A 27,964-nucleotide genomic window follows, 5' to 3' on the forward strand; every position below is an offset into this window, starting at 1 on the left:
CCGGACATTCCGGATGAGGGACAACTTTTTTTTTTTGGACCACTCTAATCTACACATACAAAAAAAATAAGTTTAGGCTTCTTTATTTTCCATCTCCTAATACTTCATTCAAATCTGTTCGAACGATGATTTATGTATTTGCAATATTGTGACATCTGTTGAACGTAAATTTGGTGACTTCAATTCATTGAATCGCAAAGTTTTCAGTCGAAATATTCGAAAGCTTTTCCTTTCCTCAATGAAGCAACTTTTTTCGGTCAAATACATGACAATTACACATTTTATTATTATTTATTTGCGGGACAACCTTTTTCTTCAAGTCAAAATAAATAGAAATAGAATCAAATAATTACCAAAAGCATGTTTATTTATTCTCGCTCAACAATTTTTTTTAATCGTATTTAAATTCGATCGATCATCATTGAATCGAAAAAAAATCTCACTTTCTCTGAGATTGGGTTCATGGAAAAGTATTTTATTTCTGTGAACGGAATCATGTGAATGTGAATCGGTGCAAAGAATTTCCTTTCGTTCAAACATAATGTGCCATCTGTTGATCGTAAACGCAAGCAATGTGTCCTTGTGATGCGCTTCCCTACACTCGTTACACCCTCAATAAGCAAACTTTTTACGCTTTTACTCGGGCTGTGGCAGTGCTTTTGCGTGGCCAAAAACATTTCAAAATGTTTTCAACGAAATGAATTCAGCCAATTTGGAGCTTTATAAACGAAGAATATGGGATAATAATGGCTTAAAGTTCAAAAGAGCCACCAAATTTTGTTTTAAGAAACTTCGAAATAGTTTTTCCACATTTCAAAGGTGGATCATATATGTTTAATTCGATAATTAAATTTGTAATGGAAATAAAATCGCCACAGAATGATGTTTTAATTTAAAAAAAAAATTGAATGGTATGAAATTCGTATTCAAACAAAGGGGAAAAGGACTTGGTGAAGTAAATGAATGAAAATTGAGGGAAAAAATGTACTTTTTCCAGCCAGAACAAACTATCAATATAATAGATCACCCCAAAAAAAGTGTAATGGGAATGAACGAGAAAGATAGTGAGTTAGAGAAAGAAGAAGAGAAAAAAAAGCACCGAATGACTGGCGGAAAAATCTACATAAATATTGTACGAAGAAAGGAAAATTAGCATTTATATGGCATTTGATGTGTATATTGTTGTGTTTGGGCTAACAAGGCGTTTGCGTAATATTTATGCCGATATAAACTAATAATATGGATTACATGACGGAAAAAAGAGACTGTTTGGTAGTAAACTGGGCATGGATGGACAATATAATGTAAAATTGAATCTCATGACTTGGTCGATGGTGTGTGTATACATGTGTGTGTGTGTAGTTCTGGGCAAGAGTGCATTTTCAGAGTTGATTCTCGTCAAATTTATAGCGCTATCATAATAAATATGCATGTGGAAAATAAATTGACAAGAGAGAGAGAAAGCGAAAAAAAATCTCGTATAAGCCGAGCACATGTTTTAACAAGGCACTGGCGACTGGTTGCGTCCATAGCTCACTCAAATACTCAGCGCAAACGTCATTATCATCGTCGCGAAGTCAGAGCTCCGCAACAAACAATTGTGACCGTAACATTTCGCATAAACGAATCTATTAACATATTTACATGTATCACACACATACGTATGGGGCTGCTACACGAAATCGAATGTGTCTCAGCAAAATCGTCATTATGCAAAAGCAAAATCGTTAGCCGAATTGCAGTTAAACATTGTCTGACGTCACGTGACCAAATTGCTCTTAATACATAACTTTCATGTGTGTCCGAACACCGTCCAAATCGTCTTACATTTTCGTCTCTTCGGGGTGGTTTTTGTTTGTTTGTTCTTTCTTTTTCGCTGCCCGTACAGTGAATTACGATTTGTATCAATTTATTTATGGCTCAATTCAATTTAATTGCATATCGTTTTACATGTTCAGAAGTATTTTCGAAATGCAGCCATTCGCCGAAAAGAAAAGTGATTTGGTCAACGAGTTGGAATTTTTCGTGTTTTTTTCTTTCTTCTCTCAAATCCGAAAATCAGGGATTCTATTGTTTATTTCCGGTTCGGCAATGTTCCAATTGTTTGCAACATTTCACATCGATAGGAACTAATGGAAATGAGCCCTTCGATCGATATGATGATGATATGAAGATTCACCAACAAGGGATTGTGTGTGTGTGTGCGTGTGAACTTTTCCTGATGACTTAACAATAATGCACTCGATGTGATTGAGTTGCAAAAATCGTCAAATCACTATTTATTGACACAATTAATGTCGGTGCTATTCCCATGAATAAACAAACATTTGAAGCGACGAAGAAAGGAGAAAAAACAAACGAATCGCATAAATTGTTGCAAATCAAATCGTGATACAATGCCACTGTCGGCTGTTGTTCTTGCATTGGTTTCACTGTTGTTGTTTGCTTCTTTTTTTTCTTTTCCATTCATTCGTATAGCCTTTCAGCTCTTGAAAATGTGTATAAATGAGTGAGTGGCAACGTTCGCCGTACGGCATCGAGATGAATAAACAAAATTCACGCCAATTAAGCAATTTGAGATAGTTGCCACCCCAACGATTTGATATCAATATAAATACATAATCGTTGTCGTGGTCGACGATGCGCCTCTTTGTGTTTTGTTTGCTGTCATTTTGCTCTTCTTTAGCAGGACTTTTTTTCCATTCACAATCGCAATGCAGCAGACTCAGATGGAATACCAGGCAGTTTCCCTATAGAAAGTTATTTTTGCAATTCGTTTTTTTTCACTTCTTCATACTTTTGTTACGGATTTTGATTCACTGTTTCGCGTCAGAGAACGAGTACGCTCGTGAACTTAAAAGCGGGCGAGCAGGCAAGAGAGAGAGAGAGAGAGAGAGAGAGAGAGAGAGAGCGATCAATTGTGTGTGCTCTATGAATAAAATGAATTGAACATGCATCAATGTGAGAACATGCGTGTTCGATGCCACCAGTCGTATTAATGGCACGTACTGAATGAAAAACCAGTCAACCAACCGACCCTTTTTCTCATTCTTCCGGCCATTGTTCAATTGTTTGCAGTGTATCGAAACGGCCTTTTTTCCATCATTCCAGCCTATCTATCTCATTTTTACCCCCTCGACGTTGTTTTTGCGCGTTAGCTCTTTTTTTCTGTTTCACTCTCTCGATGCTCTTTATATCCAATGTGATTTCCATACCGAATTCGCAGCAGCGAGAGCATGGGTTATGAAATTTATAGTTTTATTTCATTCAATATCACAATTGCCCACACGCTATTTAACATTCAATAGAAAATTTATTGGAATATATTCACGTGAATTCGCTCGTACCAGGAAGAGAGAGAGAGAGAGTTGAAAAAATGAACCCAACTCACTATATTCGTGCGTTTTGCCTCTCTCAATTGCCAAACAAACATACGTCGGACGAAAGTATCATTTTCAGTTGTAATGATTTGTGATGTTTGTTGATTTAGCGTCGGTCGCCTGATTTTTTTTCCTCTCTTTCTCTCTCTCTCTCTCCCTCCCTCGATTCCGATAAGTAAATGATAGTTTTGGGTACAACAATTAACCTTAACGATTTAATGAAAATAAGCGATCGAAGCGTGTGAATCAATGCTCACTTCATTTGACCCTATATGATAAAAAAAAGATAATTTTAATGATTCATGTTCGTTTTGCTGTATTTCAATAACAAGAGAAAAAAATAATTCACCATTTCTTTTTTGTCTGTTGTTTCATCTCAATCGGCCTCTGAAGTACTCTCACAATTTTCCCATCGAACTTCGGAACACACTTCCGCATTGAATACAGTTAAGTACTATGCGCAACGAATTACACACTCACCGCATGTGATATACGCATTCACACTAAACGTGCACCACTTTTTCCATAGCCAGTTCATTATTTGCAACACGTTTTCTGCATCATCATTATGATGCCACCGTGAATAGCAACTAAAATTAGTTTTGCTTTTTGAAACACTTAAATTAAGTGATCATCCACCCGTTTTTATTACAATGTTTTTGTTTGTACTTTTGTGTGCTTTACACTTCAACAAACACTTTGTGGTGACTTTATTTGAACGTTAGCTTTTCTGTTCGAGTTTAACCGAATAGAGAAGAAGAAGAATAAGGAAGATAATGAGATTCAAGGAAGATGACTATGGATGTTGATTGTTTTAATTGAAATAGATTTTTATACAATTGATAGCTATGATTTAGCTTTAAGCTAAGAATATCACTGTTATTGGAACAATTTCTTAAATTGCAATTCATTTCGGAAACTCAATGTGATATGTAAATTAAAGGACCGTTGCAACCTGCCAGGAAATTTGTCTAACGAGAATGGAAAGAGATTGGTGTTTCAATCTAAATGAAACATGATTCCTTCCAGAAATGCCCATTTTCATGAAATATTTGTACAAAAACCTATTCTTTTAATCTGACTCCTCTTCCAATAGATTATGAACCAATTCAAAATGATAGAAATAAGTTGTTTTCATTTTAGTTTTAATGTTCATTCAATTGACCGTCGATTCCATTGCATTTCGTTCGATTATTGAATCAAAAACGCTACATCAAATCATAAAAAATTCATAAAAGTGCATCCGTTATACGTTTCTTGCTATTTTGCTCAACTAACCTTGTCGCAATTTTGAATCAACAATACTGTCCATGGATTGTGATAGAGATGAGGTGGATAAGGTGTTGGTGGTTGGAATGGTTGTCGATCCCGTTGATATAGTTGTCAACGCGTCGATTCGATGTTTCTGTTGTAAGTGTGCATTGTTTATCGTTGTGGAAGCGTTGCTGTTTGACGAATTAAAATTATTACTATTGATATGGCCAAGATTGGCGTTTGTCAGACAGCTACTGCCGAATGACATACTGTTTTCTAGCGATTCTGCCAGCCGCGGCGCCGTATATATTTCACTGTAATAATAATGAACATCATTAGAACTGTATAATAAGTTTAGTTTGTATGGCGGTAAAAATGTTTCGTCAAGTTTAGTCATTGAAAATTATCATTTTGTTTCTTTTTTTAATCGACAGGTGGAAAGTTTCCACTGGAAACTTCAGAACGCCGCTCACGTTCATTAAAAATTTCAAATTGAGAAGATCTTATTTTTTTATACTATTCAATCAAAGAATCAAACAGAGCTTAAGATGATTCGATGGATGTGATTAAGAGCAGAGTATGTAATCTAGACTATTTTTTTCATTAAAAAAAGCGAAAATTTTATTCGACCTCAAAATGGTTAAAGACGATAAGACATATCTGTCCGCAGCAGGGTAATAGATCACCTATCTATTGTTGAACTTTCACAATTTTAGCCGAAGACTAAACTTTGAAGAATAATCAAACAATACTCAACCTTGAAAAAAAATATTTAAAAAAAGAAGAACATACTCTTCTCTAAATCTAAGTCCACAGAACCGTTCATGAATTGCATTGATTGGAGCTTCTAATGGAATATGTGTAAGTGTTTGTTTGGTTGAGAGACAGTCTTAGATAAGTTCAAGTTTCTTTGAATAATCTTCATGACTTAAACTATTCTGAATGCTCATTCTTTCGTTTCAAATCTCACCTAAACGCACTCGTTGTCAAAAATGAGTTGCGATCCTGTAGTGCAGCTTTCGCTTTTTTCACACTTTGCTTGATTTGCTCGAATGTCGATTGATGAAACCGATATGTGGCCCAATCAGATGAACACTGTGCCATCCCGAATCCATCCTCTGATTTAATCTGTGGATAACACAAAACTAAGCTTACAATTCGATTCATTGAAGAAACATCAAAAAAGATCTGCTCCAAAATGTTATCAGTATCTATTAAAGCATTCAGGAGGCATATCTTTAAAAAAAAAACAACAAGAACCGATTTGTCGACATTTACTATAACAGCTCTATGTTTCAAGTAGTGCTAAAAATGTTGTTGTACGAAGAAGACTTGGAATCGCCAAACATTGCAATCTTTATGCACATTATTTGATTTGAAAAAAAAAACGAATATAAATAGATAGCACCTCTTTGTGGTATTAACCTTCAAACCGTGAAATGTATTTTCTAACGTTGTTCGTGAAACCGGTGCCTGAGTGCCCATAATGCATTTTAAATGGAAAATGTCAGTGCTTTCTTAAATTTTTATTCTTAATTGTAAATATTTCAGTATTTTTTGATCGAAAAAGTATGAAAATTACTTTGAAATGTGATAAAAGTCATAAAAATCGAAATATGAAAGACAACAGCAAGAATTTTTTCAACAAAATGGAGATTGCAATGTTGATCTCTTCACAAAAACATATACATACAAATTCCACTATGGCCGATTTTGACGTCAAAAATTGAGATTTTGAACGGCAGGTTGGATCAAAAAGTTATGTATATCACTAGAAAGGTCTTGAAAAGTAGATATGTGGTATAAAACTTCAAAATAGGCCGGCATTTGGCCAATATTTGGCCGTTGGGATTTTTTTTTGGCCAAAATTGATAAAATGACCATATTTTGATAAAATGATGATCGATTTTGATATTTTATAACTCAAATTACATGTAATTTTCAAGATCTTTCCATTGATGTATATTTCATAGTTCCCACATTGATTTTAATACGCAATTTGTCGAAAAATGTATATGGGCAGGGGCACCCATTTCACGTATAGCGCATCACACATGTTTACGCGCATATGTGGTAAGCTAGTGCGCGTATGTGGTTATGTTAACGCAATTTTTATAGCCAAATGTTCAACGAATCAAACCATAGTTATTTTATTAATTAATGATAAGAAATAATTAAGATATAAGCATTCAAAGTTGGTTTTGGGCATACAGTGCCCATTTCACGGTTTGAAGGTTAAAAATAGACATGAACAAATTGTAGTATCGATTTTACAGAATAATTAAGAAATTATTTCACATTCACTTGTTCATATGTTCTTATTATTATTTCGCGATGGAGTATTCTTTGATTGTGGTTAGAACGGTAATGTGTTTGTTCAATCAAATAATTTATTGCAAAACGATTAAAATCACAATGCGAAACTTTCACATCAAATTTGTTAAATATTCCGAATCACTTCACAAAAAGGTGCAAATCATGAAAGGAATTGAATAAAAAGGATCAAATCCACCCACTTATCTCAATCACATTTCAAATATGTCGTTGTTGTGATACAAACCTGTGCAATTGGTGATGCTCGTTTTAAGTCCAATGCAGACTGATATGAACATGAGCTTTCGTACATTTTGTTTATCTGACGAACCGATTATTGAATTTGAAAATTTATTTTCGCTGATCACTTTGATGACGATGGAGAGATTCGATGGAAAAACAGACTCGAAATTGAAAAAAAATACAGTTCAATTGGTTTTTTTTAAAGTTTTCTTCACTTTGCGATAGATGATCTTGATTTGGAAAGAAACTTCATGAAAAAAACTGTTTTATTATTGCAAACACATCATGTTGCTGCGGTTTTTGTTATTGTTCGGCTTGATCTCCCACTGAAAATGATGAAAGTATTCAATTATCGTTTCGAGTCCATTAACAAATTTTTGTTATCGTACCGTGTTCAAAATATGTTCACAAAATTGGCAATTCTTTTCTCACAATTTATTTTCTTTCTCTCTCTCTCTCTCTCTCTCTCTCTCTCTCTCTCTCTCTCATACACACACATTTAATTTGGGTTGTCTAGTTAAATTAGGAAGTCATTAGCACACGTTGAGAGGTAACAATAAATAGAAGCACCAAGGTGAATATATTACAAAATTGTTGCGTGATAAATTCACGGTAAAGGTGAAAAAATATAGTTTCCTCTTTGTCATGAAACTAACGAAGAGAAGAAGGGGAAAAACAACCGACAACAGAATGTGTTAAACAATTTCACTATGCGCCGGTGTTGATTATTCGCTTGAGTATGCCAGTTAATAGTTGTTCGGAGTTTCGGGTGAAAAAAAAAACGAATCAAGAACGGCAAATAATTGGCATGAAGTGTTCTAATTACACTCTGCGTTTTGCACACACGCAAAAAAAACACACATCAACGAAACACAAGACTAAGCGAGCGAACGAACGGAATCAAGCTGTCAACAAGTCTTTGGGTAATCGCGCGCGCGAAAAAAACCGCTCTTCACAATTTCAATTTTCTCGCGGAAAAAAACGAAACGTTTGATCGGAAAATCCGTCACACAAAACAAAAACTGATCACACTGTGTGCTGTTGTTGCTGGTTTTTTCATTCTTGTTGTTGTTCAGAACTCAGGTCGAAACTTTTTCACGCGCTATAATTCAAACGGTAAAACTAAAACTAATTGTTATTTATAAGTTTTTAGGCTGTTTTTCAAGATTCTTTTGTCGGGATGGTAATATTGTCGTTGTTATCGTCGTAGTCGTGTCGTCGTTTATAGTTAAACATGCGGATTCCGTATGTATAAATTAAATGCAAACAACGGAATAATTTCGGTCATTTAAACGGATAGAGCACCAGATAAATATATGATTTTCGGTGAATGTTTGTGTTTGAACGGTGCATTTACAAATATTATGGCAAACACACATAAGCACATTTAATAATTTCCTTGCCACTCACACAAACACACAGACTTCACACACATACACATTCACAAGTTGTTCGCTGTTGGAAAAATCGGAAGGGAAAAAAAAGAAGTTTAAGCGAAAAGAGCATCAGATACAAAAATGAAACAATCCACAACTCAAGAATAATATGTTAAGCGAGATCGGTTTTGGCTATGTATGTTGGCCATACATATTACAAATGGTTGAGCTTATGCCGATATCTATGTGGCATGATGTGGTATTGTTGAACGCGACGACACACGGCATTGGTGAAATTTTTTTTTTTTGCTATTGTGTCTCTTCTTCGATATATGCGAAGAGTTCGGAGTATACACAAGGGCTGAAATTATGTGTGTATGTGTAGTTGGGCGAAATGTTGGCAACAAATATGCTGCCACACATGAGTCAGAGTGAGAGAACGATTGTTGATTTGATATTCCTTGTTGGCCTATGCCAACCACATCGGTCTTTTCCATGCCAACATTACACTATATACAGACATCATGCAATGGGCTTTTCATCGCCAATACAAAACTCAGCGTCAACATTCGAAAACATTTACGCGTCAAAGATGTATCGATGTAAAGTGTGCGCGTCAATAATTTTAACTTAGTGGATTAGTCTTCTAGTTTTTTTTGTTCCAAAATATTATGGTTCATTTGATCGGGATGCATAAGTTAAAATTGAGTAAATTTTCAAGTGATAGTGTTCAATCCATTTTGTTCGTTCATAAGCAGCCGATTAAAGTGTATACACGATGCAGTGGAAGAGAGAGGGACGATGAGGCGACTGTAAATAGACAATAAACGACACACAGCAAAAAAAGAGGATGGTATCCAATCCATGTGAGGAACAGGAACATGCATGGATACAATCTGTTAGTGGTTGAATTGATGCGACGATTTGAGGCGTGGTTTCAATTTTGACAATCCCAAAAACGCATGCACAGTCTCACGCTCTCTCTCACATACACTCACACGTACACTGTGTGTGTACTGAGTGAGCGCATACAAGTACAACTGATACCATGCTATCTCTTCATTGGATTGTGTACAGCAAGCGATGATACTCGTGAGCACAAAAAGATGAAGAAGAGAACGAAAACGATGCGAAAAGAAAAGAATCGCTTGCGATTTTAATTTCTACATCGCCATAAATAACTGCTCGTGCTTATGAACTGAAAAATTTCCAACGAAGACGTATGGGATTTTACGGCTGTCATCACACATTTTTGGGCAAAAGATAAGTGAGAGTGAGAGAGAGAGAGAGAGAGAGAGAGAGAGAGAGAGAGTGACTCGAAATAGAGTATGTGTGTGTGCACCAGCTTCTTTGATACTTCTACTTCTACTTCGAACGAGGAATATCAACAATGTTCAAGTTTATTGTATGTTTCTCTTTTTTTCGGTGGATTTTTCAAGCGGGTGACAGAAGAAGGAAGGATATTCATCTTACATACAGACACATTGTTGTATCCCCCTTTTTCTCCATCTTCTTTGCACATCTCCAATCATATGATTTATCTTGGTATTTGTTGAATAAATTTTCCTCCAGCATCAGCAAACCAATGTGTAACCGAAACACCGACGACAAGATTTCTCACTCTCTCGCGTTTCCCAACAATATTATGGGCTGTACAACAGAATCAAGCCCAAAAAACACACAGATAGATTTTACCGTATATATAAATGAGACGACAAGCGAATGAGAGAGAAAAGTAGGTGTATAATGCGATTCACAACAACGGGATGATGCGTGCATGAATCTTGTGTGTAGGTGTTACTCTAAATGATGTGCGTACGAAAGGAAAATGGAGTCTTAGCAAAACCCCATGCAACGAAACACACAGTCGAAATGCTTTTTTTCTCGCTAGAACTGACTGCTCATGATTTATACGGATTAGAACATAGCACAAGGCACACATACACACACCCATGCACAAACCGTGAAAACTTGATCCAAGAATAAAGTGTATAATGAGGATCCATTCATTTAATGATAACAATGCATTTTGCCTTTTCATTTACTTTCGCAACTTAGTCATCCACTGAAGAGATGTAGAAGAGAGTTTGTAGTCGAATGAATATTTTTAACGCCAACAAATACTGTCCCGTGTGAAAAAATAGTAACTGAGCAGTCAGTTAACTAATTTGGGACAAAAATGACTTACTTTGATTGACATTTCAGTACAAAGTGTAGTGTAAGTCTATCATAGTTAACTGAAATCATTTGAAGTTACAAGTCAATCTAAGTTGCTTCATTTGGGACCAAGTGATTTTCTTAGAACAAAAATATAAATTCAATCAACTAAAGTCAACTGAAGTTATAGTCAGTCAGTCATTTCTTTTTCACACGGGGTGTTCTTGAGAGTTTAATTTTCGGTCAAATTTTGATGCTTAAAAAAATACTTCATTGAATTCATATGTCATTTTGGATGGACGTCGTTTTTGGCCAAATTGAGTGACGGGCATAACGCCCCGGACGGACAGGACAGCATGCTCTAATGTAATAGAAACATTGAAGTATGCTGTCCGCCCGGGGCATTATATCCTTCACACGCCAAATTCATCGAAATGCTATACTTTGAAAAAGACCAAGAACTGAATCGAAACAACTAACCAAAAGTTACAGAGAAATTTAAAAAAAGAAAAACAAAGAAAAAGAAAAAAGGCACAAAAATAAAGAGAAAAGAATGAGATACGTTTGTTGATTCTATTATTTTCGGATTTTCGATGTCACCGCTGCTTTGATTCTTATGTTCATCTAGATGGCGTTGCGATTATTACGGAGGAAATTCGTAAAATAATCTACCATAAACTGTATTCGACAAAGTTGGTCGGACAAACGTCTTCCAATTGAAAAATTACAATGGATCCCCGTCAATTACAATCACCCAAAAATTAGTGGCATTTTTTGGACGCAGAAGGCATTTTGTCCGTTCAAAACGTTCTCAGAAATCACAAGTTGCCGATAATTCTAAAAAAAAACAAATGAGCTTGTAATGAGCGAGGGTCTACTGTAGAAGAAAATCCAAATCTTATGTCATTTTCATTAAATCGATCAATGAATTGTGATACAAAATATAAAACTTTTCTCCATTTAACTCATTATTTCAGATAATTATAAGATCTGACTCCAATCAGCTGGCCTGATTCAGTCCTCTTTTCTTCTCCTGTTTCGGCTTCGGTTTTAAATTTTCCAAATCCTTTGTCTTTTTATTTCAATTAATCATTTTTCCTTCAAACGAAACGAAAAACCGTATCGTATGCTACATGTTCGACACGCTGAATGGATACGAGAAATGCGTATAGCTTATTATCATAGATAAAAATCTCGTTCAGCACTCACCAAATGAGACGAAAATCATTTGCGAGTCGCTAGAAAATGTATGCAAAAATAAGTTTGTGAATTATGAATTAAAATGTAAAATTACCATAAAATTCTTTCGATTTAACGACGACGATAACGGGGAGGTTTGATTGAGGTGCGTAATGAATGAAACGGGTTGAGACAAAGCGAATAAATGAACATTATGATATTTGAATGCCGGCGACGTCGTCGTCGTCGTCGTTGTCGTCAGTGTCAGAAGAGAAAAGGAAATGAAAAATGAGTTTTAGTTGTGCGTCGTGAGTCGAATTTGACAAACCTTGAAAACTAAACACACACAGGCTGTATGTTTTGGCAAACGAATTACCAAGAAGTGAGTTAAAAGACATGGGCTTCGTTACCGGTGTGCATTTTATATGCTACCATTTAGAAGTGTCGTTCATTCAACGAAATCGGCTTGGGTGGAATTTGCATTGCAATTGTCAAACTGGAGGCGAAACACATCATTTGGAAGACAGAAAGAGAGACAAACAAAATCAACAACAGTAACATTTTCGAATTATGCACTCCGGCAAACCGTTTGCACTTATCATATACAAATACGGCTCTATAAATGGAAATGCTTGTCCTTGCCCCCTTTTCGTGTATGCGTACACAATATTTTCTTGACATAATACACACTCACGCTCATTCGTTCGCCAACTCAACCAAACAATACTATTAAAATCAACTACCGACACGTGCCTCACTTACTTCGATACTGTGCTGGTTTTTTTCTTCTTCTTGCTCTATGTTGTGTGATATGGCAGACTTTCGTTGCCTTTTATGTTGATTATTTATTTCTTTTGCGTTATGGCTTTCGACTGCTGTTGCATTTTTTTAAATTGAATTCGACAACAGACACACACACTCGCCGAGATCCTTTTTACTCTCTCTCTCTCTCTCTCTCTCTCTCTCTCTTTTTCCTCTCTCCCATCCGCCGTATGCATTTCAATAGACACGTGATAATTGGCAAAGTTTGCACCATGCCAAATAAATGACTCTATTGTTATAAAACAGTTTGTTTATTATTATTTGGCTGCTTATGCCATGTTCTCTTCAAATCACTGTAACGCTCTGTAATTACAGATTTAAATTAAATCATTCCATCATCGGATTGCCTGTTCAATTGACTGTTTAAATAGGTTTTATTGAATTAGTTTACAGTGCCTACTTTTGCGATTTTGAGGTTTTTCACCACACGAGCTTGACTTCTCCTTCTTTTTCTTCGGGTTATTTACTAATTTTTCTATAGTTGAATGCTCTAGAATGGAAACATTTTATTTTCTATTGAAATAAGAAACTGCCCCATACGTTGTTTTTATTCTAGAGGATTTAGTTTCACATAAATGAATTCATCGACCCATTTCACATTCCTTTTCAAACACTGATAGAATCTATTAAAAAAATCGTGTTGATCAAAAATCATTTTCAATAGTTGAAGTTACTTTGAATGAAGTTAAAGTGAATGAATGAAATAGAAAATCAAAACTTTTCAAAAGAAAATCGGTGTGATGCCTGTGATTTTCACTCTCTTATCATTTATCATTCAAATCAAATGTTCTAAACACATACATCAGATGTGTTTCAAACAAAAGTTTCACTTATTCTTAACTGGTTGTTCGGTATACAGTGCCGTGCAAAAGTTTGAGTACGACTATAAAATCCATATTTCAATGTCTTTTTGTCCCATTCAACCCAAATAATGGTTTTAATCTGATAGCCTATTGAAATTCAGACTGAATGAAACATTTTGAGGACAACATTTGGCCGGCCTTTGGCCATTTTTGGCCATTAATAAATGGCGGCCAAAAATGAGTTTTTTAACGGGCCAACGGATCAAAAAGTAATGTACATCACTGGAAAGGTCTTGAAAAATAGATTTCATTTTTGGCCTCAAACATTAAAATCGGCCGGCATTTGGCCAAGATATGGCCGTTGGAAAATGGTAAAATGAAACGGCCAATTTTTTCAAACGGCCATATCTTGGCCAAATGGCCAACAATTTGAATGTTTTACACCAGAATTCACATGCACTCCTCAAGATCTTTCCAACAACATATAACATGGCCAAGAAACGGTCGTTTGAAAAAATTGGCCGTTTCATTTTAACATTTTCCAACGGCCATATCTTGGCCAAATGCCGGCCGATTTTGATGTTTGAGGCCAAAAATGAAATCCATTTTTCAAGACCTTTCCAGTGATGTACATTACTTTTTGATCCGTTGGCCCGTTAAAAAACTCATTTTTGGCCGCCATTTATTAATGGCCAAAAATGGCCAAAGGCCGGCCAAATGTTGTCCTCAAAATGTTTCATTCAGTCTGAATTGCAATAGGCTATCAGATCAAAACCCTTATTTGGGTTGAATGGAACAAAAAGACATTGAAATATGGATTTTATAGTCGTACTCAAACTTTTGCACGGCACTGTATGTAGAAATTGTTCCTATTTTTTGTATGTGGGGAGGCAGACAAAATAATACACACCGACTTTCTGTGGAAGAAAAATCAAATGTGAAAGAAACTGTATCAACAACAACGAATCATACTCTTTCTTCTTCTTTTTTTTCTCTGTATTTTGTCATTGTGTGTGTATTTGATTCAGTGCGCCCTCGCTCTCTAAATAAGCGTCTCCTGCAGACGCTCCATTTTTGTTGTGAACGTTCGTCGTTTTCTTTGTTAGAAATACATCGATTTTAATTATTTCCGTCATTTCTCATAACCGTTTTCGCCCAATTAAATTCTGTGTACGTTTTGAATAAAATCCATTATTATTAGATCTCTCTCCCGCTTGCTCGCTCGCTCGTTCGTTCTCTCTTCGCGACTGAGGCAAACGTTTGTTTTCATTTGACAATGCCAAAAGTGCCTATAGAGTGAAAGCATGCTCATTTTCAGAAGAAATAAAGAAATATTCCACGGTTTTTTTTCTCGTTATTTTTCTTTCTTCTTCATGTCGATCGACGTTTTCTGCATAAATTTCATTGAATGGGACATGTAACAAAAGAAAAAAGAATATATATGTATGAAATAACGACACGGAATATGCAAAATACTTATTGCTGCTGGTTTGTGATATTATTCAAGCATGATAAATAGTTTTTCTTTAGCCTAATCGCTTCAATTCTCTCACGGCTTTGTTCTTTCCACCAATTTATCTCGGCTCTATCGCATACAGTCGTATTGATGTCATCACACAAATCAATGTCGCATACTAATGACTTTGGTCAACCAAGCGTAGTTCAACGATTTAATCGCTTTTCTTTGCTTACTTACTTGAACGTTTCAGAGATTTAACAATGTGCACTTGAAAAATACGTGATATTCTGCACTACAGGCATACCACTTGGAGGTAGAGGGGGAGACCCAGAGAGAGAGAGAGAGAGAGAGAAAGAGACTCGACTTTTCTATTTAACAACATTCAAATATAAACAAATTGCAACCAATTGCATTGGTGGTTTTTAAGCTGACCAACATTCTTTCTGTTCAATTTTGGCGCTTTCTTCAATTTGAAAGGTTTCTATTATTCATTCTTCAGTTGAGGAATCGAGTCTCAGGCTTTTTTTTATTATACTATTCATGTATCGAAGCAAACACTGCTTTCTTTGTTCTTCATTTGCTTTAAATGTGAAAAGTAGAAAATGTGTATTCATTTGTGACATTTTCAGAGTCTTTTTGGTTAAATTTTATTTTTTTCTTCAAATTTTTTTTTCTAATTTACTCTTTTAACTCGATAAAATTGATGTTCGATTTTATTTTCCTTCATTAATTGTTATCGGATTGAACTTTTATATCAACACCTATTTAAATACCGTGACTGAGCGTAAATTTTCTGACTGAATCAAAATTCGTTCAAAATGGGACGATTCCCAAAGTTTTCCTCGTGTTTTTGTTACGATTTGGAAGCTGGCTCCGAGCTTTTGGGCATATTCGAAATAGTCATCGGTGCCATTGTATTCATTCTGTGCCTCGTATTTTACTCCGTTTACATTGAAGCCTTGAGTGACATTCCAAATATAGTATGGCTAGTTTTGGCTATTGTCAGTCGTAAGTGATGATTTACTTGCAATTTAATCGATAATTGAAAAAAAAACATCTTCATTTTTGGACAAAGTAAGGAATTTTTTTGTGTTAGTTAAATTCTTAATTTTTTTTCCCAGTTATACGTATCTTTATTTATGCATACTGGATGCATGGAATTCACAAAGTTAGTCAAATGAATCTCCCATTTCATTTCCATATTTGCATTTCTGTTGCTTTATTCTAATTGTGATTATTGTTAAAGTTGAAACTTTTTTTTATCGGTTTCTTCCACAGAAAAGGCCAGCATTTTTATTGCCAGCAACCGTTTTCGCTGTAATAAATCTTCTTTTTATTAATCCATTCACCGTGACAATTGTGAAGTTTCTGTTCGTGGATGATTTGGTACTTATACATCCAAGTATGATTTTCAACATGCCACACTCGCTTAATTTCATGTTTTCCATCGTACATCTATGCACTATCGGTAAGTAATAGCCATCACAAGTAGTGAATGGCTTTTAAAAACTCCGAATTAATCTAACCAGCCTAAAAATATAATTTCAAACAATTGAATATCTCATAAAATATAGTAAATAATTCAATTTATTATGCATTCATTCATTTTCAGTGCTTAACATGTATCTCTTTGTGGTGCAGTGCTCACTATACAAACAGATGAAGAAAGAGGCTCGTGAACGAAAAAAAGCTGCAAAAATGATTCGAAGCACATTTTAAACGATTCATAAATTCAATTTAATTGATTGTAGAACTGCACCAGCAATCGACGGGCTTGAAAAAAAAAACGTCCATTTACAATATATGAGAAAACGGCAATAATGCATTTCATATTTTACCCATTTGATGAGTTTGAAAACCAGTTAAACTTATCATCTTTTGTGAGCAAATCGAAAATGAATTCAAAACTGTCACATATCATTGAAGATGATATCAACTTACGAGGTTATTGCTATTATTAGGGTGATGTAAATATGTTCACATTTTGTCTACGTAAATATGTTGGATGTACAGTCCAAATCTAATATTGATGATTCGGATTACTAACCAATGCGAATGTTCGATTCAATGTCCAAAATGGAAGAAATTTTTTGACAATTATTTAAAAAATTGTCAAGACGAAAAGGTGATCAATGTGGAATTCTAGTATACTTTGCATGTCCAGTTCCACATTAGCTGCCATTTCTGAAAAAATCAATTGGATTGGTATGAGTTTCTTTAAAAAAATAAAAAATAAAAAATCGACCGTTTTATTTGCATACCTACTTCAAAGCTATACAAATCGGAACCTTTCGTCGAAAGTGATCTGAAAATCACTATCATCAATAGTAGCTAGCTTATTTGCTCTTGTCCATTCACCTTAACCATGGCGAATATTACTCAATTTAACTTTTCACCCGATTTTAAGGCAATAAAACCAATCGAATTAGTATTCCTGTCATAATGCAAACCCCAATCAAAACATAGCAAACTGTGTCAAATCGATATTTCAATCATTTAAAGTTTACTCCGTTTTCATTTTAAATGTTCAAAAATTCACATGAAATAAAAAAGGAAACAGTTGTTCGTTCTCAAGTCAAATCTGAAGAAATTGAATAAAAAAGTTATTAATGTTGGTATCTGAAAATGGCGTCATCAATATTTAATAACTGCTGTGGTTACTTTACATCGAGATCTGGTGGAAAATTTATAGGCTGGTGTATGATATCGATCGGCACTACTATTCTTTTCCTTCTAATTGTGATGATGTTTCTTACAACGCTAAATTGGTTTACAATTTTGTTATTGGTCGAAACGTGTGAGTAACTTTTTCTCGATTGATAAAATTTCATGCGTTAATAGTTATTTCGTTTTACAGGTATCTCCATGATGGTGTTTATTGGCTGGCTCATTGGCATTTATAAAGTAAGCCAGTGTTGTTCTGTGAGAAAATGAAGAGAAAACTTCATGTGTATTTTAATAGGAGAAACGAATTGTAATGATACCAGCCATAATCTGGACTATGTTGTACAGTGGGCTGGGACTTGTCAAATTAGGATTGGTCACTGCTGGCTGTGGAAATCTAATATTTTTCGGTACTAAGTGCAAAGACGGATTCGATGCAGGAATACTTAAAATTCTGACCGTCATTACGGCTTTCATCATCATCGGTCTGTATAGCTCGGATGAAAATTCAGATAGACCATATTTACTGATGCTGTCATTTATTTACAGCGATTAATGTGTACATGTATATTGTTATGTATTTACTTTTCGTTTCTATGGGTGATGTTGATCGGCGCCGAATCCAAGCTATTCAAAGGGATCCATGAATTTGGCATAATTTTCGTCGATAAAAATGTTGTTGACAAAAATGGTTTTACTTTAGCAAAATTAGGTTTTTAAATGAAAAATTCACTTAATTTTGATAACTATATGGAATGAAAATTGTCTTGAAAAGAAATGAATGAGAGTTCAAAACTCAATGACACCAAATTGTTCAGTGGCGTAATTTACGGACTTCTTTCGGAGATCGAGACGATGTTAGTCATTCAAGATATTTCAGTAAGGAAAAATTAAAATAATCTTAATGCAATGAAACAGTACAATGGACGGTTGGGTCTCTTGTAGTCATTTTATTCGATACTAGCGTGTTCACCTCTATATGTACATATGATGGTATTTATTACCTGGAAACGTGTATGTCATTTGTAATTATTAAGTAAAACTTCAGAAAATGACTTTAATGGTTTTCAAAGGTATCCAAATTTGATTTATTTTCAATTTTCAAAGCATTAATTGGTTCATTATAACATTGTGTCTTACCTATTGAACACTGGCTTGCACCATTGTTTCACCAATGTTCCATTAAAGTCTTCATTTGGCTGTTGAACATACAACATCGAATAACTGACCTAAAATCGAATGAATTAACCTAAGTGAATTTCAAGTTAAAATCGTTTTTCAGTCGCAAATCATGAATTTTATTGGTATAGCGATCATATGCATTGGTTTTTTATCAGTTGCAGCTGCAAATGGTATGCATACAATAGCTGAGAAAACACAATTGTTCGGAAAATTGAGTGAATTTTTAATATATTTTTTTCAATCAAAATTGATCATTGTAGGGCGATATGATGGTAGAGCTATGATGTGTGTTATAAATTTAAATTCATCAACACCTGCTTATGATACAATCCTTGGTTCAGATTTGAGCTTTTGCACACATTTAATTTGTTCCGATTCTTCTATGGAATCAACAACAGGTATTTGATATTTTACCTCATTCAAACCCTTTTTACAAAAATTGAAAAAATTAATTTGGAAGAAAATTTGTATTTTGGTAAACCAATGTTTTTTTTTTTCGTCAAACAACAGGTTTCGAATGGACCCAAGACCAACGAAAGCAATACAAAAAGTGTGTGAATACACGCACACGTTACCCGTATTTAAAAGTAATTTTCAAATAATTTTCAAAATTAAAATAAGATTTCGTTCATTGACTATTGACTGAATTCTTGTAGATTTTTTACTCTGTTGAGAAAACGGCGAGCGAATACAGTGAGATAGCAAGTGATTCGAAACAGCGACAAAAATTCATCAAAACAGTTTTCAATATTGTTTCCCGTAACAACTTCGATGGATTAAATTTGAATTGGCAGTACTCAGAACGAAGGTTTGATCAATTGGGCTGTAGCTATAGTTTTGTGATTCGTTTATGTACTTTCTAATTCATTCGTTCATTGTTTTTTTTTTTGTATCATTCTCAGACCTGCAGCCGATACTTTTAAGTCGACGAACAGAAAGACACAGGTGTTATTGGTCAAGGAACTGAATGAAGCATTAAAATCGAACAATTTATTGCTTAGCACCACATTCCACGAAATACAACATAATCTAACCATAGAAGATTTATCTTCTAAGCATGGAAATGTTCAACTTTTGGAAATGTTTGACTTCGTTTCCATATCAAAATACGTTGATTATTTGGTGATTGAGTCGAATGAAGAAGATGGTTTGATCAAATCGGGTGTGTCATCGAAGAAACTGGTCACGGAATTAACGCTGAAGCAATTTATGTCAGATGACAAAATTGGACAGTCTCTTGATATTGTAAACAGAGAATTAGTGGCAAAAAATATGAATAATGTCAACCCGAAACTTGGATTAGCTGGTATTTTTGTGGATGTTTCATTTAGAAATCCATTGAGAAATGAAAATAAGAGCCAACTTGAGATTATGATGCAAAATATGCATATGGATAATTTAGTCCAAATTCTCTTACAGAACATCAAAGCGGTGGTTATGTTATTAATTGAAATCGATAGACCTAGAAAAAACTCGTTAAAAGCATACAATAAAGCTATAAATCGAATGACGGAAAAAATCGATCAATTCTCCAGAGCAGAAATCAATTCAGCCATGCAGTCAATCAAGTCTGGTTTCAAAATCTACCAACAGGGTTTGAATCTGTATTCACAAATAAGTGGGAATCGTATAATGCCACAAATGGTATCTAGTGCATTAGCTGAGGTTTTATTCAAAGAAGATGATGAAACCGAGATTCAGAACAGAGTGAATATATTTGATGGAAATACGGATCCTTTCTTCAAAGCAGAGCTAAACTCAGCCGTCGAACATGCCAAAGACGTTTTTGAGATCGTTCAACTGTATATGAAGACATTTTCAATAATCGATTGGAATGAAAGCAGAAAGAAATCATTAAACGCCTACAGCATAGGACTGAATAAAATACTGGATAAAATTGATCCTTGCTCCGATACAGAAATAAATTCAGCCATGCTGAACATCAAGTACGGTTTAAAGGTCTGCCAACAGGGTTTGAATATGTATTCAGGAATAAGCGATACGAATGAACATACCACAAGAAGTATGCCCTTTAGTATGTTCCTTAGCAAGGCCATCGATAAGGTGATAGAAAACTAGTAAATGTTGAATCCATGGATAGCAAGGGGAACCCATGAAGAATACCCATACTTGACTATAGACATATACATTTAACGCATCACTTCAAAATCAATCATTTTGAATTGTTTATTCAAAATTGAACTCTCATACGCAAATAGATTATTTCACACGTAATTTTGATCAATAAAATATCTTAAGACAAAAAACTTTTTTTTTTTGTTAATTCTGTTCATAATAAACTGTTTTTATGTAAAAAGTGTGAAAAATTGTAGATATAATTTTCAATTATCTTTCGGATTGTTGAATATCAATACGGTTATTAAAGCAGAGAATGAGAATTCATCGAAACAGTGCAATCGATGAGTCTTTTCTAGTCATTCTGTCCCTTTTGACTGCCACGGCATCAGGCGGGAGTGACTTAATTTTCGATTTAAATAAATAATATTTAAAATCGGTATCGATCTCTTACAGTGGATATCTCACTTCAAAATTTGTATAACGTAGAATTCGGAAATTTCTACAGTTAAATGGCACTCAAATGTTATGAAAAAACCGCTGCTGTGTTTCATTACTTTCCAGGTATAATTGGCAGTAAAAATGGACGATTCATTTCATCCCATACATGTATATAACATACACGTTGTAATTTGTAACTATTGAGCGATAATTCATTTTTCGGGCCTTAATAGCTCTAGACTATCTCCAAATGTATTTCTGATGTCTCAAAGCATTATTTGGCTCATTTTAACGTCTTGTCTTACCTATTAAATACGGACGGATAACTGTTTGAGCATCACAGTTGGTTGGACGCTGAACAAATAACATCAAATAACTGACGTGAATCTAACTTAAAGTGAATTTCAAGTGGAAATCGTTTTTCAGTTTAAAATCATGAATTTGTTCGGCATTGTGATCATGCGATCATATGCATTGGTTTGTTATCAATTGCAGCTGCAAATGGTATGTATAAAATTGCTACAAAAATATAATTGCTTAAATTAATGAACGATTTTTTTTATTTAATAAATATTGATTATAGGCGCATATAAGAAATCTAGGATGTGCGTAATCAACTTAAACTCATCGGTGGGACATGCTGATGCTATAACTCTTGATTCAGATTTGAGTTTGTGCACACATTTGATTTGTTCCGATACTTCTATGGAATCAACAACAGGTCGTTTGCTCCATTCAAATTATCACAAAAATTTCCAAAAATTACAACAAATTTCGTTCGAAGGGAAATTGAACATTTTATCGATGTTTTTTTTTTGTTTTATTTTTTCTTCAAACGACAGGTGTTAAATGGACAAAAGACCAACGGAAGCAATACAAATAGTGCCTAAATACGCGCACACGTTATCCACATTCAAAAGTAATTTTCACAATAATTTCCAAAATAAAAATATGATCTCGGTAAATATTTAATTGTCTATTGATTGAACTCTTGTAGATTTTGTACTCTGTTGAGAATATGGCGAGCGAATACAGTGAGATAGCAAGAGATTCGAAACAGCGACGAAAATTCATCAAACCATTTCGATGGAGTTTATTTGGATTGGCAGTACTCGGAACAAAGGTTAGACCAATTTAGGTTTGTGATTCATTTATGTGCATTTTCTAATGTTACTGTTTCTCTTTCTTTTCGTTAATAATTCTCAGATCTGCAGCCGATACTTATAAATCCATATTTATGAAATGAAAGGCAGCGGTGTTATTGGTCAAGGAACTGAATGAAACATTAAAATCGAAAAATTTAATGCTTATCACCGTCTGGAAGACGAAGTGTTGAAAACACGCCCACAGAAGATTCATCTTCTACGCATAGAAATGTTTTATCGAAAATGTTTGACTTTATTTCCATAGCAAAATACATAGACTATTTGTTGATTGAGTCAAATGAAAATATTTTCGATGCTTTTATCAAATCGGGTGTATCATCGAGAATTTTTTTATGAAAATACCGCTGGCATCGCGATTCATGGCAAAGGACGCAGAAAAGCCGCAGAAAAAATTGGCTGGGATTCTTGTGGACAACATTAACGAGCCATTGAGAAATAAAAACCTACAGAAGAAAATATCGGAGATTGATCTGAAGAAGAAAAAGGCGGAAATCACTTCGAAATTGGAGTCTATTAAGACGCCTTTTGTATTATCACAACGTCTCAACAATTTTTATCTATATTTGAATAAAATTTGAAAAAAAAATTCTCTTATTTCTGCCCACAATAACTGTTGTTATGTATGAAGTGTAATTACGTAGATATTATTTTCAATGATTATTTGGATTGTTCAGAGCATGTTATGAACTGATACCAGTAACAATAACTGACGTTAGCTACTGAGCTCAGCTGAGGACGCGTATGGACACTACTGTATTCTCTTTCTGTCACATTCTTAACTTATGCGGTAGTTCATACTCGACCGTTCTTGCTATGTGCATGCACGTCGTGTTGAGAAGAGAGAAAGAGATCGAGTATGAACTACCGCATGAGTTAAGAATAAAGCGAATAAAGTAGTTTCCATACTCGTCAGCAGCTGAGCTCGGCAGCTAACGTCAGTCAGTGCTGCTGACATCAGTACATAACACGCTCTGGGATTGTTGAATTTCAGTGTGTTTGAAATCAAGAAAGTTTCAATTGACGCTACATTCAAACATTCTTATTCTTACTCAATTTATACAATGTGAGCCTTATTATATAGTGGGCATGTGATTTGGTCTAACCATTGCGAATCGGTCGCTCAAAATTTCGTATTCCCCTCTAATTAGTACATTTTTTTTTATCAACGCTCATGATCAAACCATGTCTGATTTGTGAGTGTTCAAGGTGAATGGTATTCACTGATTACAAGTTTGTACAGTCATGAATTCCGTTATTTCCAACCTTAGCTCATTAGCGTATGTTATTTCTATTAAATCATCATTCTCAATCAGAAAAGAACAATTCTGAATTGTATCGACAATTTTTTTTTTCTTCTTAAAAATCACATCCCAGTCAAAGTCTTATAAATCACATCTAACCAATAGTTGTGAAAATATTTCTCAATTGGTCAGTTTCGTCATTGAAACTGGTCTATATTGAAAAAAAAAAGAATAACGAAAAAACGTGAAATAAAAACGAAACAATTGTGTGCTTGTTAACCGAATTGAACTGAATTCGTAATTCTTGAAAGAGAGTTGAAATTGATTGTGTCATTGAATAGTTGTATTTTTCAGAATGAAAATGCGAAAACCGATCGTAAATGAATGCTGCTGCAATTTCAAGTTGAACCCCGGAGGATATATTCTGGGATGGTCTGTGGTGGTAGTGTTTACAGTATGTTTATTCTTGTCAATTTCGGTAATGGTCGAAAAATATCCGGATTGGTATCAAATTCTCAATCTTATTTATATCAGTAAGTAAATTCTATTGTATGAAATATTTTTTTTTTCATTAAATTCTGAACATGATCTCCATCATAGGCATTGGATTAATGGTATTCATTCTCTGGCTGATCGGAATTTATCGTGTAAGTGAATTGATGATGTGATTTTTGGTGGTATGGTAAAAAAAACCGTTGATAAAAAAAATGTAACATTCTCAATAGGAGAGAGTATTGCTAATGAAACCAGCAATCTTTTGGGCGATATTTAGCGTTTTCTTTGGATTGACCAAATTGGGCTTGTCCATTGCTGGTTATGACGATCCCGTTTTCCGTATAATAAATCATCCTTGCGGCGAAAATGAACAAATTTGTACTTATATCATAAGTATCAGCAACGCTCTTATTCTCACTGGTTCGTTAAATGCAAAGAACAATGTGGTTAGCAACAACTATATTATATCATTGATTATTTACCACTTTTTTCAGGTTTTAGTGTATATTTGACCGTCGTGATGTATTCCGTATTCGTTTTAATCAATACAAATAATCGATTCAAATTACAAATTTCACCGAGCCGTCCATGAGAATGATGAAGTTTTTTTTTAAATGTTTGAATTCAGAAAGATACGAATAAAACCATTTCTCAGTAAATTTCAATCGTTTTTTTTTGGCTTTGTGTTGCCCAAATCGGTGTGCTTGACTTACGTAATACATATGTATGGTTAGCGGTAACGTTTTGAAGTTGTGCGCACACGAAAAAAAAAATGCGAACATCAGACGTTAATAATTTAATACCTAAAGAATCAATTATAGGTGGGTTTAATAAAATAAAATAAAAAAATATCTACAGGTATTTCTATGATAAAATCTAAGCTGTTAACACAATTTCAAGTGGTAATTACACTGAAATGGCTTATTCAAACTTCAAATCAGTATTCAATTCAACTGTCTGTCGAACCACGTAAGTCGTCTATACTTGTTGAATGAAACTTCAAATTGGTTTGTTAACTAACTCTATTCCATAGGTATTTCTATGATGATACTTATTACTAATAAGTTAATACCTGACTCTTCCATCCTAATTACTTTCGACCGTCACCAAAATATGATTCATTATTGAAATTTCCATCGACGTAATGGACGTTTACTCCGACCAACATTGAATGCTCATTAGAAAAATCATTAAAACCTTTCCAATCGTACAGTTTACATTCCGACGTTGAACAAACAACACCTCCAATAGCGTTGCTGGTGAACCTTGAAAACATACTCAATTTAAATTGTAAGTCGAAATCATGGCTCAATATGAGATAGTGAAAGATACGAATAAAACTAAATTCAAATTGTTTGGATTTGTGATTTTCTTATTCATTTTGATTGTGGGTTATATTGTGTTATTCAGATCGGCATCCGCAACTGGTATGTAAAAATTTGATGAATGAAAATGTTCGAATTGATCCCTATTATCTCTCTATGAACTTTTTCTTCAAATTCACATTTTTTTAATATCATTAACTCAATCAATATAGGTCCACCTGATGGTAAAACAGTGATTTGCGTTAAATTCATAAGTTCACCGGAATTGGTCAATGAATTTAAGACCAGTGGAATAAACCAAACGAGCGAACGTATAACCGAACCCGATTTGAATTTATGCTCACATCTAATTTGCTCCGATACTTACATGCGACTCACAAATGACGTGGATTTTATATGGACAAATGAAAAACGCAAACAATACGTAGACTGTGTAAATTCGCGCAGATCTTATCCACATTTAAAAGTAATTTGAATTAATCAATTGCATAATTTTTAAAATTATCACATCTAATATTTGTCTGTCGCATTTTGATTGGATTATTGTAGGTTTTGTACAGCGTTAGGTACACACCATATGGATACCTTCAAATAGGGAATGATACGAAAAAACGTAAGCAATTCACCAGACGCGTATTCAACATGGTTACTCGTAATCATTTCGATGGACTGAATTTGAATTGGCAAGACTCAATGCAAGAGTGAGATAGACGTTCTTTTTTCCTAATTTTCAATTCAAACTTCATGATAATTTTTTCATGTAATTTTCATTTTTTTTTCCTCATGTTTTTTTGTTTTGTTTTCAGATCTTTGGCCAATATCGATGCGCTTGGTGACAAATCGGGAATAGACTTATTGCTAAAGGAACTAAATGAAAAATTTGATTTGCTCATCGGAACTTTTGCTTCTGATCGATTTTTAACATTTATCCCACACAAAGAACATACAGCTCATAAATATAAAGACGTACAGTATATCGAGCTGCCGATCAAATTGTAAACCGCCGTTCGAAATTGTTCACATTTCAGCTATCATGTTCGATATTTAAAAACAAATCACCTCATAATGTTATTTATTATAATAAATAATTATTTCATGCTGTGGAACTGAATATTTAAAAATAAAAACAGAATCAACATTCATTTTCTAATATTCGAAAGACTTTGATTATAGTTCACTGTGTAATATTCGACCCATTTTTCTCCTGACAATTCTTTTCAATATTTGTCAATTATCACACATAAAACCGAGGAAATAGATCTTTAAACCATTATACAGCGATTCAAACTAATTGAAAAGTCATCTATAGCAAAACATAGTCTTTACATCCGTTCAATTACACTCGAACGAAATTGAGGAAATATTCAAATAGTTGTCCATCAATTTGTTGAGTTTTGAAAATGGCATCACCACTCGTTGAAAATTTCTGTTGCTTCAGCTTAAGATGGGGCGGCTTAATGTTAGGTTGGTTTTTCCTTATCGTCGATTCCATGAGCATAGTTGTATCGGTTGTTTCAATACTAACCAAATCACCAGTCAAATGGTGCACGATCTTTTGGATGACCGTTTACTGTGAGTAATTGGTTTCAAACATATTCAAAACATCACGTTTTATCGCAATGACGCTTTTTAACAGGTCTATCATGGATGGTGTATGTACCTTGGCTAATCGGTATCTACAGCGTAAGTAGTATTATCCTAAGTATTAATTAATGCAACAGTAAACAATATCAGAATATTGAATGAAAAAAATCAGTTCGAGGATATAGAAAAGATGCTTTGTTTTGTCAATCTTGTTTTTGGTTTTCATTTTTATTCCGTTCTTTTTTTAACAGAAAAAAACATCGCTTATGATACCAGCCATTGTTTGGTCGGTGCTATACACTTTGATTGAAATTGCTAGTCTGGGCTTTACAATCGTTGGTGTTGAGACTTCGTTTTGGTTTTCCATATCAAAACATCCTACAGTTCAAAAATATCTGCCCGAATTGAGTATTGTTGGTGCTATTTTCAACATTGGTTTGTATTTTTCATGACATTTGACAGTTGTATTCATTTCATGACTCATTCCATTATACTTCCAATGCATTTTCTTATTCATTTTATTTTACCGACTTATTCACAGCGTTGAGCGTATATGTTTTCATCGTATCGTATTCGCTGTATATTCTAATAAAGGAAAAAATCCGGCGCAGACAACATTCCAGCCCAATTTATCCACAAAATAATTTACACTTTTAATAATCAGTACTAAAATCGATTTTGGATAGAATAAGTTGAGCATCCGTCTATAAATGATTGAAATGTCAATACACACAGAAAAGAATCCCCGGAAATTTTAGGTGTTCGCCGTAAAATTTGACATTTATATATAAATTTCTATATACA

General features: G+C 34.3%; 5 protein-coding genes across 8 annotated transcripts in view; 4 read left to right on the plus strand and 1 right to left on the minus strand.

The window, feature by feature from the left end:
• LOC129577689 (DNA-binding protein D-ETS-3) overlaps positions 1 to 8,454 on the minus strand; it is a 50,329-nt gene extending 41,875 nt beyond the window's left edge. Inside the window, exons 1-3 of one of the 2 annotated variants that reach the window (XM_055465177.1) lie at positions 7,195 to 8,454; positions 5,605 to 5,762; positions 4,659 to 4,948 (exon numbers count right to left, since the gene is read on the minus strand). In XM_055465177.1, coding sequence (XP_055321152.1) covers positions 4,659 to 4,948; positions 5,605 to 5,762; positions 7,195 to 7,260 — 514 coding nt within the window. In that variant the 5' untranslated portion in view covers positions 7,261 to 8,454. Of the gene's footprint in view, positions 1 to 4,658; positions 4,949 to 5,604; positions 5,763 to 7,194 lie in introns of those variants that run through there. The other variant, XM_055465180.1, reaches the window with a different exon arrangement.
• Positions 8,455 to 15,804: 7,350 nt separating this feature from the next.
• LOC129577105 (uncharacterized) lies at positions 15,805 to 16,796 on the plus strand. The gene is made up of 4 exons (XM_055463567.1): positions 15,805 to 15,994; positions 16,108 to 16,154; positions 16,265 to 16,454; positions 16,599 to 16,796. Exons 1-4 carry the CDS (start codon positions 15,805 to 15,807, stop codon positions 16,703 to 16,705), a joined length of 534 nt encoding a protein of 177 aa, XP_055319542.1. The 3' UTR covers positions 16,706 to 16,796.
• Positions 16,795 to 21,982, plus strand: LOC129577118 (uncharacterized). Its single transcript, XM_055463581.1, has 4 exons — positions 16,795 to 19,230; positions 19,343 to 19,419; positions 19,489 to 19,640; positions 19,735 to 21,982. The coding sequence occupies exons 1-4, from the start codon at positions 18,942 to 18,944 to the stop codon at positions 20,909 to 20,911; spliced, it is 1,695 nt and encodes a 564-aa protein (XP_055319556.1). The 5' UTR covers positions 16,795 to 18,941; the 3' UTR covers positions 20,912 to 21,982.
• A 1,843-nt stretch (positions 21,983 to 23,825) lies between these two features.
• On the plus strand, positions 23,826 to 24,900 carry LOC129577161 (uncharacterized). Of its 3 annotated transcripts, none has more exons than XM_055463737.1 (5): positions 23,826 to 23,943; positions 24,111 to 24,289; positions 24,357 to 24,403; positions 24,482 to 24,671; positions 24,746 to 24,900. In XM_055463737.1, the coding sequence occupies exons 2-5, from the start codon at positions 24,112 to 24,114 to the stop codon at positions 24,841 to 24,843; spliced, it is 513 nt and encodes a 170-aa protein (XP_055319712.1). In that variant the 5' UTR covers positions 23,826 to 23,943; position 24,111; the 3' UTR covers positions 24,844 to 24,900. The 3 variants fall into 3 exon arrangements, with proteins under 3 accessions (XP_055319712.1, XP_055319711.1, XP_055319710.1); XM_055463736.1 differs by having other exon boundaries at positions 23,831 to 24,053; XM_055463735.1 differs by having other exon boundaries at positions 23,831 to 24,289.
• Positions 24,901 to 25,224: 324 nt separating this feature from the next.
• On the plus strand, positions 25,225 to 26,697 carry LOC129577163 (uncharacterized). The gene is made up of 5 exons (XM_055463739.1): positions 25,225 to 25,284; positions 25,465 to 25,678; positions 25,789 to 26,042; positions 26,126 to 26,277; positions 26,383 to 26,697. Exons 2-5 carry the CDS (start codon positions 25,555 to 25,557, stop codon positions 26,573 to 26,575), a joined length of 723 nt encoding a protein of 240 aa, XP_055319714.1. The 5' UTR covers positions 25,225 to 25,284; positions 25,465 to 25,554; the 3' UTR covers positions 26,576 to 26,697.
• Positions 26,698 to 27,964: the final 1,267 nt, after the last annotated feature.

Source organism: Sitodiplosis mosellana, unplaced genomic scaffold (assembly GCF_009176505.1).
Source record: "Sitodiplosis mosellana isolate CC-2019 unplaced genomic scaffold, AAFC_SMos_1.0 Smas_scaffold_6197, whole genome shotgun sequence".
NCBI classification, from domain to species: domain Eukaryota; kingdom Metazoa; phylum Arthropoda; class Insecta; order Diptera; family Cecidomyiidae; genus Sitodiplosis; species Sitodiplosis mosellana.

Excerpts from the sequence above, each read along its gene's own strand:
- LOC129577105 (XM_055463567.1), top strand. The coding sequence starts at position 15,805 with ATGGGACGATTCCCAAAGTTTTCCTCGTGTTTTTGTTACGATTTGGAA. Across the intron at positions 15,995-16,107 it reads AGTTTTGGCTATTGTCAGTC|TTATACGTATCTTTATTTAT; the intron begins GTAAGTGATGAT and ends TTTTTTTCCCAG. Across the intron at positions 16,155-16,264 it reads GGATGCATGGAATTCACAAA|AAAAGGCCAGCATTTTTATT; the intron begins GTTAGTCAAATG and ends TTTCTTCCACAG.
- LOC129577118 (XM_055463581.1), top strand. The coding sequence starts at position 18,942 with ATGAATTTTATTGGTATAGCGATCATATGCATTGGTTTTTTATCAGTT. Across the intron at positions 19,231-19,342 it reads TTCTATGGAATCAACAACAG|GTTTCGAATGGACCCAAGAC; the intron begins GTATTTGATATT and ends GTCAAACAACAG. Across the intron at positions 19,641-19,734 it reads TGGCAGTACTCAGAACGAAG|ACCTGCAGCCGATACTTTTA; the intron begins GTTTGATCAATT and ends TATCATTCTCAG.
- LOC129577161 (XM_055463737.1), top strand. The coding sequence starts at position 24,112 with ATGAAAATGCGAAAACCGATCGTAAATGAATGCTGCTGCAATTTCAAG. Across the intron at positions 24,290-24,356 it reads TCTCAATCTTATTTATATCA|GCATTGGATTAATGGTATTC; the intron begins GTAAGTAAATTC and ends TCTCCATCATAG. Across the intron at positions 24,672-24,745 it reads CAACGCTCTTATTCTCACTG|GTTTTAGTGTATATTTGACC; the intron begins GTTCGTTAAATG and ends CACTTTTTTCAG.
- LOC129577163 (XM_055463739.1), top strand. The coding sequence starts at position 25,555 with ATGGCTCAATATGAGATAGTGAAAGATACGAATAAAACTAAATTCAAA. Across the intron at positions 25,679-25,788 it reads CAGATCGGCATCCGCAACTG|GTCCACCTGATGGTAAAACA; the intron begins GTATGTAAAAAT and ends CAATCAATATAG. Across the intron at positions 26,043-26,125 it reads GATCTTATCCACATTTAAAA|GTTTTGTACAGCGTTAGGTA; the intron begins GTAATTTGAATT and ends GGATTATTGTAG.